Source organism: Sinocyclocheilus rhinocerous, unplaced genomic scaffold (assembly GCF_001515625.1).
Source record: "Sinocyclocheilus rhinocerous isolate Xijiao unplaced genomic scaffold, SAMN03320098_v1.1 scaffold352, whole genome shotgun sequence".
Taxonomy (NCBI): Eukaryota; Metazoa; Chordata; class Actinopteri; order Cypriniformes; family Cyprinidae; genus Sinocyclocheilus; species Sinocyclocheilus rhinocerous.
Window position 1 is genome coordinate 1,194,053 of NW_015642448.1, and position 21,275 is coordinate 1,215,327.

A 21,275-nucleotide genomic window follows, 5' to 3' on the forward strand; every position below is an offset into this window, starting at 1 on the left:
AGCGCATCTGGCAGTATGGATGAGGCTTGACGCACGCGTGCAACCTGTGTCGACTCGCGCCTGGCTCCGCGTTTAAAAGAAGTGTAAATTCAGTCTGACTGCTTTGATAATTTCACTTGAATGAAATGAAACATTCAGCACATTTCCCACTTGTTCTTAAAATCCCAAATACTTAAAATGAATAAATCAGCCTATGTAACCAATGTAATACTTTAATAATTGACAAAAGTAATACAGTTCTTTATTTACACAAAATAAACTAATCTTTCCTTCTCGGTGTCTACACCGGACGCGAGCGGCACGGCGCGACGCGACAAAATACAATAGAACCCATTATTAATCAGTGATGCTGTGTGACTGACTACACTGGATGCGGTGCGACATGACAAATCACTGACAGTAAACTGATGCTCGTTCTATTTATGATGTACTGACACAAAGTTCAAATGATACGCAACGGTCGCTTTGTCGCGTCCAGTGTGGACAGACTTTGGGGCCGTTCACATGTCGCGCCTAAAAACACGTGTAAAAAAACCCAGCCGCACCGCTTTCTCCTTCTTTCCAAAGCGCTCGGGAGCTTGCGCTTTCGTATCGTCTGCCGTTGCTAAGCGACTGTGACCTGCGCTCTCCTCGACGACGCGGAAGTTTCAACAAAGGATTAATGGATTTCCAGCACTGAAAATCCATTGCAGTAGCTCTGGTATCGATGCAGAAACAATATATCGTGCAGCCCTAATTGATATGTACTGATGGGTTTGAGGGGTGCAGGTCATTTCAAAAACAGAATTTTAAGTTCTACACATTGCCCTGCCATCGTGTTTTGTTTATTAAACATTTCTGAATAATCTGATTATGCTTTCAGGTTCCAATACGAATGCAGTACTCACAGCTCCAATTTAACACATTTAACCATGTTTAAATCATTCTGCAGATTTTCCACAAAAATACATGAAAAAGGTCTACAGATGTCATCTGGACCTGGAAATGACAACCTTACAATGAAAACCTGGAGTGCAGACTCCTTTTTTATTTGATTTCAGGCAACTTAATTGACTAGCATAGTGGATAAACCACTTACTAGATATTATTAGGAAGAAAAATGTCCAGGTTTTACCAAATAGCTGCCCTGATCACCATTACAGTGGTCCATCCTCACATTATGCTGACTATGAACTGAATGTCATTAGGCTACAAGTTCACATCCTAAGCATCATCAGAATTTTCACACGTCCCCAGAATGACCACCCGAGGAACTTTCCTTCAACCCTGGAGCTTTCAGCTGTGAAAGGGCAACACAAGCCTCCCATCCCTCTTACTGCTGACTCTTACACAAAACCCTCTCATCAGGACCAGCCCACTTAATGTCCTATATACACACACGCTCATAATAACCCCCAAATACTATGTGATTTCTCATCTATACCTCCATGTCCCTTGTTTGACTCCAGCCCCACCCTCACTCCCCACATATGCCCTGGCAATGACCCTCTATTAGAGGAAGAACGTGTGAGCGAGTCTGCGATCATGTTTAAATGGAGGAATGTGTCATTCACGTGTTGACTACACAAATCTCTCCTCCATATCGGGGTCACAGCCAGTGCTCACCCATTTGTTTTGCTCCCTTGCTCACTGCACTGAAGCAGAACCCTCATGATTTTTACAGGCTGCATGGGAAGAGTCACCAATAAACGGTCAAGCACATTTTGCTATAAGTTTGATTGCATCAAATAATAATTGCTGTTAATAGTGTTCATCGTCCGTTTGATTACGTCTTTAATTGATTTTTCCATACATTTCTGCCATATGTACATAAACTGACAGTCACCACTGATAAGCTACTACTAAATATTGTAGAAACTTAATTTGCTGTAAAGTTGCTTTGCAATGATTTGTATCGTGAAAAGCGCTGTACAAATAAACTTGAATTGAATTGAATTGAAGCAGGAAACAGCATCACCGACACACACCATATCGAACAAACACACACCTGATAATGAAAATTCAAGTGCATTCTAAATTCAAGCATAAAAGCAAAGTTGAAGACAGCTGCGTCACAACCAATTCAATGACCTCAAGTGATTATTTCTGCAATAGAAGTATAAACATGTCCAAAGTGTTTTGTTTGCACTAAATGAGGTTGACAAGAGGGCGATGAACCTAAAAACCCTACAGGTAAGGCTGTGTAAAAAGCAATGATGACACACACTGCATGTGAATTGCGATACACTGTAAAAACTACCTGGTCTGGACATGAAATCAATTCAAACTGCGATTACATATTTTGTGTGACTGTCACTTACTTATCAATTATTAAACACATTCTCATCTTATCAGCCACATTACTGCAGACATGGCAGTACAGCATTCAAATTCTGTTCAGAAATATAATGACTATACAGTGGCGTGACTACTGTTCTATTCTTTTAATGAACCTCACGGTTCCCAATCTTCTTGACCAATGAATTTCAATTACTTTTCCTGTCATGCATCATTACTGGACAAGGATTTTAAACATTTTGTAGAAATTGCACTCATCAAGAGGAATATTTAGCCAATAACATTTTAGAGTTTTAGCTTAAAAAGAATTACAACAGTTGCTGATGATCCTCACACAGATGACAAAAACATCACAATTGGGAAGAAAACACAGACCTCTTGAAAATGCAAACCAGCAGGAGGAAGAAAGACAATCAAACTTTAAATTAAGCACAACCATAAGTGTTAAAATGCTCCAAGTTATAAATATAAAACTAACTAGGTTGACATTTCCTCTACTTTTTCCTGCAACACTTGATTTACAATAAATGTGAAATCCTGTGCATCCTACAAAAAAGATACTGGTCATCACTCTGGTAGAGATGCACCGATCGATCGGCCAGGGATCGGAATCGGTCGATTGTCCTCATGTTCCTCAGTCTCACTTATTTCCGATTCCAAGCCGATCCGTTTTGTTACCAGCGGCACAGGCAATAACGTCAGCCGCGCATTCTCGCTCTCTTCTCTCCGACGACCACTTCTCTCTCACACACGTCTCATTCGCTCCGGCTACATGCTTGTATTGTGCATTATTTTAGTCATTCCCGCAGGTTTCGCGCTTGCACCAAAAGCGCGCGCACCACCACTGATCTATATTAGTGAAGCGCAAGAGCTCAGTCTCAAACAGCTTGTGAGCCACAAATACCAAAATGAGTGGCTAACTGCGCTAAAACGTTCAAATACATACAAAATTATGTCAAAATGCCCGTCTTGGCTGGTGATGTAATCTAAAAAAAGCCAATAGCAAATTCAAAGACTTTTCTTTTACTGCAGATGCCTGGAGTGGTCATGTGACTTCAGGCCACTTGTGGAAGCCTTAATTCCTGAGCTAGACACGACAACCTTGGTTGCATGTAAAGACTTCAACATCAAGTTCTCGAATCAAAACACAGACATGAACAGCCGCAAACCGAGCTTAAATTTAGCATGCCATCATTCTGACAGCCAAAACCCTGCAGTGCACATCATGGACGTGACCCATATCAGATGTGATAGGAGGGGTGGGTGGGTGTGAATGCGTGTGTGTTTAGACTCTGGGGAGCATAAGGCAGAGCTGCTATTTATCAGGTTACAAAAAAGTGGGTGTGTATTGTGCTGCTCTTGCCGCCTGTGTGTCTGCAGTTCAGCTTCTATCTCTCTCTCTCTCTCTTCATCACTCGCTCCCTCTCGAGCAGAATGGTATGGAGTATATCAGTCTGAGAATGTGTGGATCTCTTCTTTGCTACACAGTTCCAGTTCACCTCTCTCACCTGGTCTAACACATAAACCCTTGTTTTTTCTTACATTTCTAAACACAAGAACGAACACACACCCTCTCATTCACTCACATTGTCTCTTTCTCTCTCTCCCCACCAGCAGTCGCACAACTTGCAGCTGGCAGTCTCGGCAGGAAGCAAAACTCATGTAACCGCTCATTCTTGACCATCTCTGCCATGTTTTCTTTTAGACCATCTCACTTAAACAAGGCATTTCAGACGGAGAACTGTAGTATTTTGAGACTCTGCCCCTATGCTGGTCGTACAGAATATGAAATCTTGGAAAAACTGCTGAAATCCATTAGGAAGCCAGCTGAACATGTTAAGGTCTAAAAGTAAATTTCCAAAATGTAGCATGCACTTTGACCTGCTTTCAATTATTTCTGGACATTTTAGTGAGTCTCAGAAAGCTGTTTGCTTACTCAAATCTAGGGCTGGACGATATGGCCAAAATTTATATCACGATATATTTCTTAATTTTGGTCGATACGATATAATTCCGATATCGATATGAACACTATTTAAAAAAGCCTCATAAAAACTGCCAAGAACACCCACAACAGATATCTGTACCTACGAACTTCTGAAAAATGAATTTTCCAAGTCTATGAAACCTCCTCCTCATATAAAACCATATAATATTTTAGAAAAAAAAAACAGCACAAATAAATTAATGTTCACCTTATATCAAACTACAGGCTGACATACACTACCAGACAAAAGTTTTTTTTAAAGAATTCTCTTCTGCTCACCAAACCTGCATTTATTTGATCCAACATACAGCAAAAGCAGTAATATTGTGAAATATTTTTACTATTTAAAATAACTGTTTTCTATTTGAAAATATTCTTAAAATGTAATTTATTCTTGTGATTTTAAAGCTGAATTTTTAGCATCATTACTCCAGTCACGTGATCCTTCAGCAATCATTCTAATATGCTGATTTGCTGCTCAAAAACATTTATTATAATGTTGAAAACAAATGAGTAGAATTTTTTTCAGGTTTCTTTAATGAATAGAAAGTTCAGAAGAACAGCATTTATCTGAAATAGAAATCTTTTGTAACGTTATAATCTTTTTGATCAATTTAAAGCATCCTTGCTAAATAAAAGTATTATAAATAAAATTAAATTGCAGCGTTAAATAAAATTTATATTATTTCTTTCCCAGAAAAAAAAAAATACTGACTCCAAGCTTTTGAATGGAATAGTGTATAATGTTATAAAAGCTTTTTATTTCAGATAAATGCTGATCTTTGGATCTTTCTATTCATCAAAGAATCCTGAAAAAAAAATGTTCTCAACTGTTTTAAATATTGATAATCAGCATATTAGAATGATTTCTGAATATTTAAAATATCTGCTTTCAAATAGAAAATAATTCAGAATTTTACTGTTTTTGCTGTATGTTGGATCAAATAAATGCAGCCTTTGTGAGCAGAAGAGAATTCTTGAAAAAAATAAAAACATTAAAAATCTTAGTTCAAAAACTTTAGACTGGTTGTGTATGCTGATTTTTCTTATAGATTGAAACAAATGTGCTTCAGCCAGGATAAAGAATATGAAAGGTGCTCGTGAGTTTCTGCAGAAAAATAAAAAAATAAAGAGCTACAACAAAAACATGTTGCTGAAGACGGGCTTTTAAAAATGCAAACCGATTCTCTGCCAGCATCATGTCACAGCTGAGAGCCGGTATTCAAAACATAAGTGAAATATGTAAATACTGGTAATCAGAAAGGGAAACTGAAAGTGTGCTTTAATGGGAAGTGCTTCACCAACTCACCCGATCTTGTTCATGAGGCAGCAGACGCACCGGAGGCAGAGAATCCAGAGACACACACCCCGTCCCGTCGTTATGAGAACTCCTGCTTACCAACCGGAAGAGCGGTCCTTGTTTTATCACCCGTCCGTGAGAAACTGCCCGCTTAAGAGCCAGTCGGAGCTGCTGGTGGAAAAGGCCTGGCCCCATAGAGCCACTGCCAGACAGATAACCCGCAACATCTGCCTGGCATTTCAGAAAACGTTCAATACTCTTCAGGGTTGATCCACTGGGTTCGTGAAGGCCCTCTAGAGAGCGCTTGATGAGCTTGTTCCAGTCCAGACCAGGTTTTTTACTAGAGCTGGAGGTGCTGGAACTGCCTCCGCCACCTCCTGCCCGAGGCTTTGGGAATGCCAAGCGTCCAGGATTATCAGGGTCCTTGTAGGAGTTGAGCCCCTTATTGGACACCTTGAGTACGGAGCCATCTTTAACGCTGAGCTCAAGGTGCTCCAGGACCGTCTTGCGGTCAAGCCCATGGGACATTGACACAGCATTGCAGATGCGCTCTTCGGATGGCCGCTGCTTTTGCTTTTTCACCTTCTTGATGGCTTCCAAGATCCAGGTGGTGTACAACGGGTTGGCCAACTTCACCATGGCTGCTGTAATACTGCTGGGCCAAGGCCCAACACACTCTCACAACCGTTAGGAAGCACCCAGTGGCCTCAGCCCTGGCGCTGCCTCGTCGTTGTCCTCCTCCTCCTCTCTTTTCGTCCAGGAGGCTATCCTTTGTCCCGGGGAGGTACAGTAAGTCTCTCTGTGCCTGAGCAGGAGCTGTTAGAGAGGGAGCCGATCACCATAGCATAGGCTCCCTAAATCCCGCCCCCCCCCCCCAACCTAGAACAGATCCCACAACCCAGTGACCCTTCCTCCTGAAGGGCTGCCACACCAAAGCAAAGAGGTGGGGTATGCAACAGACAGACACAGCAACTACTCCAAAAAGAAAGCAAAGCTACAAGAGCCTTGGGTATCGTCTTATCTGCCCGTCTCAAAAGCAGTCAGTCAGGTACAATCCTTGATTCTGGCAGTTAGTGTTATCCGTTTAGATGGAGCATCTTTGTAAAGAATTGTAGCAATACTTTTGTAGACTTTCTGTTAGGAAAATGTAAGTGTGAAATACTGTCTGGCAGTCCGTTCCTTCCTCGTTGATCTTCCTAGCGCTGTTGGAACAAGCAGTCCAGATCAGATCCCTCACTCCAGGAAGCAACGTAGGCTGATCATCTTCCTACAGAGTATTCTTCAGAAGCTCCAGAAACCTGCAAAAAAAAAAGAAAGGATCACTCTGGAAAATAAACAAAACGCATTGCAACCAACAAAATCATTGAACACTCATCTATATTAAAGGATTAGTTCACTTCCAGAATAAAAATTTCCTGATAATTTACTCACCCCCATGTCATCCAATATATTCATGTCGGTCTTTCTTCAGTCGCAAAGAAATCTACGTTTTTGAGGAAAATATTCCAGGATTTTTCTCCATATAATGGATTTCAATGGTGGCCAACTGGCTGAAGGTCCAAATTGCAGTTTCAACGCAGCTTTAAAGGGCTCTACACGATCCCAGCCGAGGTCTTATCTAGTGAAATGATCTGTCATTTTCTTAGAAAAAAAAAAAATGTATATAATTTTTAACCACAAATGCTCATCTTGCACTAGCTCGACTTCACGCATTACGTAGTCACGTTGGAAACGTCACGCATGACTAGGGCTGGGCGATATAGCTAAAAAATTTATCAACGATATAATGCTTCATATCGTTTGGTATCGATAATTATTGACATTTTTTATAACCTTTATTAAAACAAAAAGCAATAGAATTTTTTTTTTTTTTTAACCACTGTATTTATAATTAACACAATTTATTGAGACAAACAACAAATATTTTTTAGTTTTAACAATCAAACACAATAAAAATTAAACAAATATCTAATTTCTAATGTTTTATATGCAGATTAAATAGGTCTTTATTGCATAGGTCTAATTGTCTCCCAAGGCCAGAGGAGGGCGCAATGAGCAAAATAATGCAGCGCATTTAAATTGTCAACGCAAGGAAGTAACTCTATAAAAACGTGCATTACGTCTAAATTAACTCGTAAAAATCTAAAATAATTTTGTAAATTGCATAAACAATTATGAACAAGACAGCATCATGTATTTATGCATTGCTTAATCCAAAGAGCCGAAGTGCCAGTCACACAGACTGCATTTAAAAACATATGAGACGCAGTGAAAAGGAATAAACCTCCACAAATTCGTGACGTGTTTTCTAAAAGTTTAAACTGTTTTAACTTTGCATGGCTTTCTATACATCTCTTCTGTGAGACGCGAGTGCAGCAGTCATATTTGTCCGTCTAAAAAATGAGCTGAATATGCGTAATGTGTGAATGGCTTGGTTTCGGTTTTAAGCCATTCAAGATCTTCTCCACATTGAGCTTCTGTATTTCTCTAATATTTTGAATGAATAACGCAGCAACTGCGCGTACAGTTGAGTACAAGATCCAAAGATCAGCATTTATCTGAAATAAAAAGCTTTTGTAACATTATACACTATTCCATTCAGTATAATTTTTATAATTTTTTTGGGAAAGAAATTATAGAAATTATACTTTTATTTAGCAAGGATGCTTAAAATTGATCAAAAGTGATGATAAAGGCATTTATAATGTTACAAAAGATTTCTATTTCAGATAAATAGTGTTCATATCGATATCGGAATTATATCGTATCGACCGAAATTAAGAAATATATCGTGATATCAATTTTGGCCATATCGTCCAGCCCTAGCCTATATCGTGCGCTATATCGAACATTTTTTCTATCGATATCGAAGAAGGTGTACCGGCGATAAATATCAATACCGTTTTATCACCCAGGCCTACGCATGACATAGGCAGAAGTACTGACCCAGTGTTTACAAAGCGAACGTGCAAAGAAAGTCAAATGCCCTTTACAAAAAAGGTAAAACAACGATGTCGGGACGTTTTTGGAGAAGAAACACAGACAAAGAGCTAACCGTGCGTGAGCTTTCCAACGTGATTACGTAATGCGTGAATTTGCGGATGTGCATGGCGGAGCTAGTGCAAGACGTGCATTTGTGGTTAAAATGTATATACATTTTTTTTTTTTTTAGAAAATGACCAATCGTTTCGCTAGATAAGACCCCTATTCCTCGGCTGGGATTAAGTAGAGCCCTTTGAAGCTGCATTGAAACGGCAATTTGGACCTTCAACCTGTTGGCCACCACTGAAGTCCATTATATGGAGAAAAATCCTGGAATGTTTTCCTTTAAAAACCTTAATTTCTTTGCGACTGAAGAGAGAAAGACAATAACATCTTGGATGACATGGGAGTGAGTAAATGATCAGGAAATTTTTATTATGGAAGTGAACTGATCCTTTAATCATCTAGCACATAAAAAAGGCAGAAAACACAGCAAACAGTTCTACAGAAACACACAGGTCTAGCGAAAGAAGGGCAATGTATCTAAGTGCATCTACTGCACAATGATGGCGAACTACAACTCCACACTACAGAAAAAATTTAGGTTCCACATTAGGTGTTTTTTACTACTATAATTAGGTACAATGTACTTATTGTATTGCAAAACACATTTGCTGCTATTGAAGTGGGATACGGTTAAGGTTAGGTACAGGTTTCTTGGTGTTGTTAGGTTTAACAGTGGGTCAACAGTGTAACTGTAGATGTAATTACTGAAATTAATAACAGATATAATTACATAGTTAATTTTAAATACGAGTACAATATAAGAATTTGCATGTACACAATATATGTATTGTATCAAATGATAAACATTTTTAGTTTTGCATTCAAATACAATCAGTTAAGATTCAGTTTAAACAAGTTAAAGCCAATACTAGCAGGAATAAACTATTTTAGTGTCCTTTTAAACACATGTATTTGCTTTTAATTATGCATCATTTGATGTTATTACTATAGCAAGTAAATCTAAACCAAAACATAACTCTAACAACTATAGGAAGTACATTAATATTTCTCAGTACATGTGTAATTACACTGTAACAAGGACACATTAAAATAAAGTGTAACCCAATAATCTAAACAAAAACAAAACAACGTGCAACAGAGAATTGCCTCGTGATCAGTTGTAAACACACTAAAAATACAGTATATCCAGTGACAGCATACAAGGGTTATATTAAAAAAAATATGTCTAAAAAAACCAAAGTGCCTGAAACAAAGTTACATGAATGGGAGTGAACAGAATCAAGTACACAACGATCTAAATTTTGTGATGCAATGTCTTATTATAACTTCAAAACTAAAGTTTAGCAATCTAACAACAGGTGGCCACTTATTATCTGTAAAATAGGTGCTAATCGCATGTCAATCTGCAGAAAGGAAAGCACGAAATGTCAACACATGGCTAGTAGTAAACAACACGGCAACGAGGCTTGAACATTGAAAAAATGTAAACAGTATTACACACAGCAGCTTAATAGTGGCTAAACACTTGAATATATACACTTTACTGTAGATTATTTAAGCAGATTATTCCATTCCAAGCAATGTAAACGTTGAAGTAACGAAGCCAGTGCACTAGGCGGATGTTGTTGGCTTCAAAACACAAGCAACGTGCAGCTGAGAATAAGGACAATGTTTCCTCCATTCCCTCCAGCGCCTGAGATTTCACACCATAACAATCAGAAAACGGCATTTTCTAGATCTTTCCAGTCTTATATTCCGTTAAGAAACCTCGCGGCCTAACTGAACACACATTGCCCGTAACCAGTGGCTACCGCGGTTAGCGCACCTAGTTAAAAAAAAGAACGCCAAGATTCCTTCCTTCCCTCGCGCCAACGTTTGACGCGGCCTCAATCTCTGCCTCGGATAAGCACTTGACAAAAAAAAATCCTCACGCGAGATGTTCGAGTGCTTCTCCGCGCTTCCTGCACCATTTTTCTCCCCCACTTCCTTCCCCGCTTACTGTCACCCACCCTCCCTACCCAAACTGAGAGCCTGCGGTGGTGGTGGCGGAGAAGACGAGGCCCGTGAGGGAAGTTCCCGCTCCTTCCCTGAAAGACAGAACCACGAGTCCAGTTCGGGCTTACGAGCCGAGAGCATTTTAAACGCTACACGTAATTGCGTGCTACTTACCGGAATTTCGGGTCGATTGGCCGAGGAATAGGTGCCAGAAAGCGTTCGAAACACAGACAACAACAAGCCCCAAAAATGCAACCAGAGAGCACTGGCTCCAGAGCTGACGCCATCTTTGAGTGAAACAGGAGCTTTGCGGGTGGGGGAGGGGGGAAACAGTCGGCGCTAGGGAGCGTCTGCATCGTGCGAATACGAATCGGAAAGGGAGAGGCATGGGATAAGAAAGGGACTGCAGCGGGAGGAGAGAGAGGGAGAGAGAGAGAGGGAGAGGCAGAGAGAGGGAGAGGGGGGGCATACGGCTGCACACATCTGAAGGGCGAATGTCCGTTGCTTCTGCGTGAAATGGAAGAAAGGGACAGATGGTAAAGCGGAAAAAAAGAAAAGGCGATGTGGCACGCTTAGGGAATGTCTGAATGTTGCAGTCGCTCCTTGACGGCGGCAGAAGAAATCTAAGCGACGGTGTGTGGTTTTAATGTTAGAGGGTATTTAAAGATCAAAGACGGCCCCTCCACACCTCGCATCGGGGTTCTGCGTAGCCATTCTGCTGTTTTCGTCCCCTGTTTCCAAGAGAAATCATAATGCTATGAAAAATACATAAGCGCATACGCCAGCGCTCATGACAAAGCAAATGTTTTTATTTTGGGAGCGGGGACGCACTACATAAACAATGCCTGCGAGAGTCACTACTAGAGCGGATTATGTAAATTTCCCGCAGTGCCGTATGAGGCAGTGATGACAGGTGACCCACACACCTTTCCCTTCGGTGCTCCATGCGAGAGATGTTTTCAATTTAACACCCACTCGGGAAATGAGAATCTGTTGATATAGTGCCATCAGTAGTCATTAATAGAATATTTATGATATGATGTAGTTGCATTGTAATTGCTGTAATGTCTGAGCTGCGTGAATATATTAATATTATGAACACAATTACTATTCAGGGCATGTTCTAGACCATTTTTAAATTTTAGGAGAGGAAAAACTTTAATACGAATTAGTTTAGACTATCATAATCATTTCAGAATAATTGGAATTATGTATACACGTGCTTTCTTATTTGCCACACCTGTATTATTAAACAGCTGGATCATCAAAGCCACTTGTTTGGTGTTTAAATGATAAATGTAATATAAATAAGTCTGACATTCATGCTTCCCTCAAATTTCTCTTCTATAATGTTTAAATAAAACATTCAGCTAATTGTTGACATACATTAATACATCATCGTATCAGTAATAGTGCAGACTGTAAATAATAGCTTATATTGTGTGAATGACCATGGCAGAAACCAATATTATATGCTATGATAAACAAAAATATATGCACAAAAACCAAAAAGTAAGCATAGAAAATTGCCTAATATGCATGCAGTGCATTTGCCATTGACTCATAGTCAGCCAGTGGACCAATACATATTCACATATACACATATGTATTATTTCCTGAAAAGCACACTGCAGCTTTGTGGCTCACTGGTGTCAAAGACTGAAAAGATAGACAGCCAGCTTTATATGTATATACTTTTATATGTCTTTACAAACAGCAGTCAGGAAGTTATGAATGTTGCAGCCATTCCTGTCTTTTTAAGGACATCTGTCAGATGTACAGGCAGCTGACAGGTGTGTTGATTTAAGAACAGGAACTACTATAAGGGAACTGAATTCAGAATTTTTAAACTGTCTGGTTTTGGTCAATGCTTGTGTATTTATAAATCAAGCCTTTTTAAATTAATGGCTCACCTGTTGGATGAAGTTGTATTAAAGAAAGATCACGTTTAAGCTATTTGTGACCATTTATTTTAAAGCTGTAGTCTTTAGAAAGAAAGTAAACTATTGCATTTTTATTTATTTATTTTTGCATTTGAAGCTTTTAAGTGGCTACATTGAATTCAAGGTACACATTTTTTATTTCAGATTTCAGATTTTGCTTTCCCTGGGAATTGAGTCCATGAGCTTGGCGTTGCTAGCGCCACACTCAACTGTTACTATTAGTATCTAGACAATTTATTGATACACAGTGTAGTTAGATTTACCCGCTTTTCCCTCCACAGGTTCTCATATGTAGGGTAGCAGATAGCTATATGCTTTTATTTTATTACTCTATGATAACATCCTATGTTTAAGGTGGACAAGATGAAAATGAGGAAGAGACCTGACTGGCTTTGTGAGATCTGAACTTTCCAAAAGGAAGTTGAGAGTGTGATAAGTCTGCATACTTCTCAAATAATACCATTTATTTAAATGACCTGCAGTCATGAAGAGACATAATGCACTGCACAATTACTTTGTACAGCATATATATTTATTTTTGAATAATATGATGTCACTGATATTATAAATATAAACTAATTCCCCAACCTCTATATGATGCTTTGACAAGTACACACAATGTCTGTTTTTTCATCTGAAATGCTTGCAGTAAAATAAATGAATAAATCTAAATTATTATGTTCACGTTTCATGATTCATTTGTACCAATATGACACAGAGGTACTATAACTCAACCAAAGCACCATTATGCCAGATAAAAATAAAAATTTTTTTTTTAAAAAGCCCACAATATGGTTTCTTGCTTGGTTATATGTTTAAAGTTTTCATAAAGGAATAGTTCGCCCAAATATAAAAATTTGCAGATTTTTAGAATTTGTAGATGAGTTTGCATGTAATATATTAATTGATAGACTGGAGTTATGTGGATTACTTGTGGTTTATTGTGATGGTTTTATCAGCTGTTTGGACTCTCATTATGACGGCACCCATTCACTGCAGAGGATCCATTGGTAAGTGATGTAATGCTAAGTTTCTCCAAATCTGTTCTAATGAACTCATCTACATAATAAATACATTTTCATTGTTGGGTAAACTATTCCTTATGTGAAAACAAACAAAAATTCTGATATTCTTTATTGCATGATGAATGTCATATGAAATAAATCCTCAATTTTGGAAGTCCTTCTAATATTTGAATTTATGTTGGTGAAAGTGTGAAAACAGCATCATGCCAACATTCTCAAGGAATGAGGGGGTTGTCCTGTTTTTGAGTGCTACCAGCACTGTCACTATAGAAACACACACATATAAAAATAAATAAAGCTGTACTATGAGGAGGTAGCAACGGCACCTGATAGATTTTCATAACATTATGTGGGCGAACTGAAGTTGCCCTGCAGCACAGACTTCATCAAATAAAGATCATCACAGTTTAATTAAAACATTTAGTTTAACTGTTGAGTCATTCCCACTGTTATAAACATGAAGTGTTAACTAGGATCAAAGCATGCTTATTTGGTAAATGAAAAGAAGAACAAGCGCAAGCACAGCTCAAGCACAATTCTAGTGGAATAAAAGAGCAGCACTGACCTTGTCTGCAACACAAAAGCAATTTGTACATACTTTTATAGAAGAATATTTTCATTTTGGGGGTCATCTGCAATGCAGGGCTCCAAAACATAAAACTGCAAGCACAATTCGGGTTAGAAAAACATCCTCTGACCTGTGCTAGTGTGTACTTGAGCTTTTAAAAGACCTCTGTCAAACACTGGTTTCTCTAATGTGGCTTTGTGGATAAAGATCGGGAGCAGTGCAGAGGATCCATTGGTAAGTGATGTAATGCTAAGTTTCTCCAAATCTGTTCTAATGAACTCATCTACATAATAAATACATTTTCATTGTTGGGTAAACTATTCCTTATGTGAAAACAAACAAAAATTCTGATATTCTTTATTGCATGATGAATGTCATATGAAATAAATCCTCAATTTTGGAAGTCCTTCTAATATTTGAATTTATGTTGGTGAAAGTGTGAAAACAGCATCATGCCAACATTCTCAAGGAATGAGGGGGTTGTCCTGTTTTTGAGTGCTACCAGCACTGTCACTATAGAAACACACACATATAAAAATAAATAAAGCTGTACTATGAGGAGGTAGCAACGGCACCTGATAGATTTTCATAACATTATGTGGGCGAACTGAAGTTGCCCTGCAGCACAGACTTCATCAAATAAAGATCATCACAGTTTAATTAAAACATTTAGTTTAACTGTTGAGTCATTCCCACTGTTATAAACATGAAGTGTTAACTAGGATCAAAGCATGCTTATTTGGTAAATGAAAAGAAGAACAAGCGCAAGCACAGCTCAAGCACAATTCTAGTGGAATAAAAGAGCAGCACTGACCTTGTCTGCAACACAAAAGCAATTTGTACATACTTTTATAGAAGAATATTTTCATTTTGGGGGTCATCTGCAATGCAGGGCTCCAAAACATAAAACTGCAAGCACAATTCGGGTTAGAAAAACATCCTCTGACCTATGCCAGTGTTTACTTGAGCTTTTAAAAGGCCCATACTCCTCTGTCAAACACTGGTTTCTGGTTTTGTGGACAAAGATCAGGAACGGTGAAAGTAGGTTGTAGGTTATAAGGGCAATCTTTGTACTATTATCATTGTGCCCTTGAGCAAGGCACTTAACCCTAGGTTACTCCAGTGGAACTGTCCCTGCAACTTAAGATGCAATGCAGCACATATGAGCCATCGCACTGTAAATTGTGGAAATAAATTCCACCGCCCTTAGCTGATTGCTGATAAACAGACCTTCTATTCTATTCTATTCTATTCTATGTATTTTTGTAACCGGCAAATTGTGGTAGTTCATCAAAAAATGAGAATTGTCATCATTTACATTCCAAACCTGTATGACTTTCTTTCATCTATGAAACACAAAAGGAGATATTTTGAAGAGTTTTGGGGTCCAAACAACATTAAAGCCCCTTGACTTTCATTATATGGACCAAAAAAAACAACAACAACAAAAAACATATTTCAAAATGACTTCTTTTGTGTTTCTGTTAGTAGTGAATTCTGTCAATACTTATTGCAAAAACAATACAATAGTACAAAATAAATTATTTCAACACTTAAACCACATTTAAAATGAATCGATTGGATTAAACATCAAAATATCAAAAGAAGTGACATCTGTAAACTAGAACTTCTCATTAAGGTTTTTTTTTTTGCAATGACTTTAAACCAGTTGGTCTCAAAGTGATTTTTATGGATGTATGAAGTAATTTGCCTTAAATTCACACAGATTAACCTGTTAAAAAAACGGTAGCTGAGGTTGCCAGAACTTTACTATAAGAAGTACAATAGCATCAGCTTAAGTTTAACAGACTTAACTTACATTTTTTGTATATTACAAAAAACAATTAATGAAAACATGGTTAATATACTAAATTACTAAAGTCTGTTTTTTTAACCTTTATAATATAATGACAACCACCTTAAAATCACAGGTGGTAAAAAGAGAGCCACATAATACGTCAAGTTGTTTTTTTTAGGAAATACTGAAGTTGCGCAGAAGGTGCACAAACTAACAATTCTATATGCATTTAAAGTGTTTTCTCAAAACATAAGACACGTCTACAAAGGGTGGGATATTGGCTTTGAAGAAAACAGAGAGACACTGTTGATGGGGGTTGGGGAGGATGATGACAGTCGTGTTCACCACAGACATCCTTGGAACTAGTCATTACTGCTTTTGTCCGTGTGAACCAGCAAGCTTCCTGCTGGGTCTGGCTCATGGCCAACTCTCAAACCCCAACTCCAATCCCAAACCACTGCTCTCTATTTCTCCATAACACAGGCACTCCCCCTCCCATCCTGGAGCAGACGGAGACATACAACGGAAATTTCCAGGCATAACTGAGAGAACATACCCCCCACCTTGTCGCCTCTGGCTTGCTTAGTTGGGGACACTTCATTTCCAGCGATATTGTTGACTTGATTGCAAATGATTGCAAAGATACTATTTAAACTGAACTGAGCTGAATGAAGACATCACTGAATTCAATGATGAACTGTCTTTAACTGGAAAATTAGTGTTTACTATTGTCATTTTGCATTATAGACACCCTATTTTCCTAATTAATGCTGTTCAGCTGCTTTGACACAATCTGTATTGTTAAAAGCGCTATATAAATAAAGGTGACTTGACTTGACTTAAACTAAAGACAAAAAAGGGCGAAAGCAGATCGCGTTACAGACTGTGTGTTCCTCCCTGCCCACGCTACATCACGAGCGGGGATACACAAAATTCACACAGATTAACCTGTTAAAAAAACGGTAGCTGAGGTTGCCAGAACTTTACTATAAGAAGTACAATAGCATCAGCTTAAGTTTAACAGACTTAACTTACATTTTTTGTATATTACAAAAAACAATTAATGAAAACATGGTTAATATACTAAATTACTAAAGTCTGTTTTTTTAACCTTTATAATATAATGACAACCACCTTAAAATCACAGGTGGTAAAAAGAGAGCCACATAATACGTCAAGTTGTTTTTTTTAGGAAATACTGAAGTTGCGCAGAAGGTGCACAAACTAACAATTCTATATGCATTTAAAGTGTTTTCTCAAAACATAAGACACGTCTACAAAGGGTGGGATATTGGCTTTGAAGAAAACAGAGAGACACTGTTGATGGGGGTTGGGGAGGATGATGACAGTCGTGTTCACCACAGACATCCTTGGAACTAGTCATTACTGCTTTTGTCCGTGTGAACCAGCAAGCTTCCTTCCTGCTGGTGCTCATGGCCAACTCTCAAACCCCAACTCCAATCCCAAACCACTGCTCTCTATTTCTCCATAACACAGGCACTCCCCCTCCCATCCTGGAGCAGACGGAGACATACAACGGAAATTTCCAGGCATAACTGAGAGAACATACCCCCCACCCACGTCAACTAACCTATCAACATGGATTCAAAACTGACCAGATTTACTTCCTTTACATGCCGGTGGTCACATAATAGTGTACACTATTCATCACTGTGTTATTCTAATGTTTGTTTTCATAATCTTGCATGCCTTTACATTTTGGCTGACATCAATGACAAAATAAAGTCCAAACAGGTGATAAAAACATCACAATAATCCACAAGTAATCCACACGACTCTAGTCCATCAATTAAGTCTTGTGAAGTGTAAAACTGCGTTTAAGAAACAATTCCATCAAGACATTTTTTAACTTCAAACCATTGCTTCTCCAGTGAAACATTCATCTCTCCCGAATAAGGAGAGACATATGCTCAGATCAAGCATAGTTTATGAGTGAAAACAGTTATAAACAATTATGTTGTGGATTTTAATGAGAGACTTTTGGGGATGAGATTTCATTTCTGGGTGAAATATTCCTTTAAGATACAGTCAAATAACAAAGGAGAATTAAAACAGTAATTTTAACATGAATGAAATGAAGGTTACAGCAATAATAGTAACTAATGATATATTAACCACTGGGAAATGCTGAGATGCTGAACTTGCCTCCAAGTCTCAAAGCCATCTAGGTTCTTAGAAGGCAGAATTAAGCTCAAATAAAAATGTTCTGATTCCTGGGACAAAAATTTGAAGACGACAGAAAAAAAAGACAAAATATGAAATATCAAGTTGCACCCTGAATGTTTTCTCATTCAATATTCCATTCCATTTCAATAAAAAATGTTACTTATTGAAGTTAAACATGGACTTTAACTGTCCAGTTAAAACTACTCCTCTTGAAACTTAAGTTTTGCCTACTTGACAGACCCCATCCTCCTCCACCTCACCTTTAACTCAATTGAAACACCTCTACTTCATGCCAAAGCCTCTAAGCAGAGAGCAACTTCAGCAAGATCTCTCTGACACTATACTTTAGTTCTGTTTTTCCTTCTCAATCCCTCAAGTGCACAGAAGTGCACTCTTCATTGAAGTAGGAGTGTACTTCTGCCGGCCTGTAGGACCGGTGTTCATGTCTGCTTGTGAGGAAACGGTTGAAATTTCTGGATGTGAGGTTTATAGTGATTTCAAAAGCAAATATTATGGTACAGTGTTCTGTGGTCTTAAATTCAACATGAAATTGTGCTTGCATCTATCTATCGGTCCGTCCATCCATCCATCCATTCATAATCCAACATTAAAAGTTTATGATAAACTTTCGATAAAGCTCTTCTAGTTAAAAATTAGTTGAATTGAATGAAAGAATTTATGCATGTATGAATTTCTTTCTATTTCTAATTAATTTTAATTCTTCTTCATACGTTAAAAATCACTTTGTGGTTATTCTGAAATTCAGAGTTAAGTTATTCAGTGTTTTCCCCCTTTTTATATTGGTTGTCCTATTTATTTGCTTTTTTATTTATTTCATTTTGAAATAAAAAGAGTTTATCATAGAGTAAAGTGTGTCCTCCAGACATTGTGGAATATTCTCAAAGGGGCAATATCTCAGGTTACACAGGGCAGTCAGAGCAAGGAGAAGTAGTCATGGAGCATTTGGCCCTCTGGCAGCCCACCGTAAAAAAAAATTCTCATTCTGAAAAAGAGAGCTCTTTCCTCAGAGTCTGCATTATAATTACAATAGGAGGATGGAAACGGAGACATAAACTACATGCTCTTCACAGGATCATGTGACACAGTGCAGTATATATTTACAGGGAAGGATACACTGCAGACAACAATGCAACCTAAGACCTTCATGCATTCCTGCAGGGGCTGTTGGCGGGTGTTTCTTCTTTTGAGCCTAGCAGACAATGTGTGCCTCTCTCATTCTCACTCTTCCTCCTCCCTCTCTCTCCTGTTTTGGCAGTGAGTGAAGGACGCTCCCTCCTGCTGCTTCTTTCTGCCTACACTCACCCCAGCAACGCACACCATTCACGTAGACCTCCAGAGTTAGAGCTCTAACTATATGTTTCCCTTAAGAGCTCATCAGCGTGCATCTGGCTTTTGTTTTTTCTGTGGAAATGATGCCAGTTTTGACCTCTGAGGTCACATGCTGTCAGGCTGTATCCTCAAAACACATCAAAATGTTATGCACTTGAATGTGAAATGAGTTTGCATCATTATTGTTCAATCGATTTAGTCTGTAATTTCAAAGCCATGTGTATCAAGATGACTGAATTGACCTTTAGTATTATTTTGTTGAAACTGAAAATTAAATCAAAATGGATATTTATTTTCTTAATTCACCCCAAAATGAAAATTTGTAGAACATTTACTCACCCTGAGGCCATCCAAGATGTAGATGAGTTTAATTCTTCGGAACAGTTTTGGAGAAATTTAGCACTGTTATCACTTGCTCACCAATGGAGTGTTATTCCAAAATATAATAAAAACAAACAAACATAAAAAAAAAAAATTCACATTCCAAAACAAACAAACAAATACACACATACAAATTTGCATTGAAGGAGTAACTAGCCATATCTAGAGGCCAGACTTTACAGTGGGCCTTTTTGACTTGGGCCAGTTAGCACAGCATTCACTTAGCAACCACCAAAAACACCCTAGCAACACCCTGGCAACCACCTTGAACAAACAAGTCTTCATGTAAAAGTCTGGTTTAATGATTTGTGTTTTGGATCTGTTTTGAAATATTCCTCCATGCAGGACGAATTTCTTCTTTATTTGTAAAGCTTATACAATACTGATTGTGTCAAAGCAGCATGTAACTAGATTTGCTTTAAATTGATTTATTGATTTCTGCAATTTTTTGTAAGTTTAAGTGTAGCAGCCAGATTCATGTTACCCCCAGTAATGCTTTCTGCTGCTCATTATATCAGCTCTGGCACTCTGATATAAGAGCCTGTCAGTCTAATGAGACTAATCGCCATGAAATTGAAGTTAAGAGTCAGTGAGAAGTGTCTTTAATTCAATAGTACAAATCCAAATATGATTAGATCTTGACAGAAATAGCTGAAATACATTACAATGGCTGGCTGATTGTAGTTATTTATCATTCCTGCTCTGTGAGTAAACAAAAAACAGCTTTCCTGTTTTCTGAACTGTCTTGATAAATTGTCATTTAACGTTGCATTTTGTTTTATTCATACACTGATATCAAATTTTCACAATATCTCTCTCTAATAACACCAAGCGGCAACCTTCCGGTCTCTCTCGTGAAACCAACACGGAAGTGACTAAAACTGCAATTCATCGACTGGCCGCTAGAGGCTGGCTCCAAAAGGGAGTCAGTCCCATAGACTCCCCATGTTAAAATGCCCAACTTTACAGCAGAAAAAAAGTGGTTTTGGTATATATAGCTAATTTTGCCCTTCATGACAACTGTGAGGGGGGTGAATTCAATTATGGCACGGTAGTGCTAGCATTCTGCCCGCTTCAAATCAGACACAGATGAAATATTGCGGTAAAATCACATTTATTTGAATGAATTATAGCATTTATTTTAATTAATTATCGATCGAGAGAGAAAGTGAGAAAGAGATGACAGTTGTGTATATATATATTTTTTTTTTTTTTAAATAAATTTTTATATATATATATATATAGGCCTTTTTAGGCCGGTAAGCATTCACCTAGCAACCACCAAGAACACCCTAGCAACAGCATAGCAACACCCTGACAATCACCTACAACAAACAAGTCTATCACTCTTACATGGACCAGCATGATTCATATTTACTTTATTTAAAATTCAGACTGAATAATTTGTTTTGGTTCTGTTTTGAAAGGCCGTGTCCGTGTTCCTCCAGGACGAAC

At 38.2% G+C, this 21,275-nt stretch overlaps 1 protein-coding gene across 1 annotated transcript in view; it reads right to left on the bottom strand.

The window, feature by feature from the left end:
* The window catches only part of kat6a (K(lysine) acetyltransferase 6A), a 55,493-nt gene extending 44,637 nt beyond the window's left edge, over nucleotides 1-10,856 (bottom strand). Inside the window, exons 1-2 of the mRNA XM_016572804.1 lie at nucleotides 10,743-10,856; nucleotides 5,574-6,862 (exon numbers count right to left, since the gene is read on the bottom strand). Of these exons, the coding sequence (XP_016428290.1) occupies nucleotides 5,574-6,203 (630 nt within the window). The 5' untranslated portion in view covers nucleotides 6,204-6,862; nucleotides 10,743-10,856. The remainder of the gene's footprint in view (nucleotides 1-5,573; nucleotides 6,863-10,742) is intronic.
* Nucleotides 10,857-21,275: the final 10,419 nt, after the last annotated feature.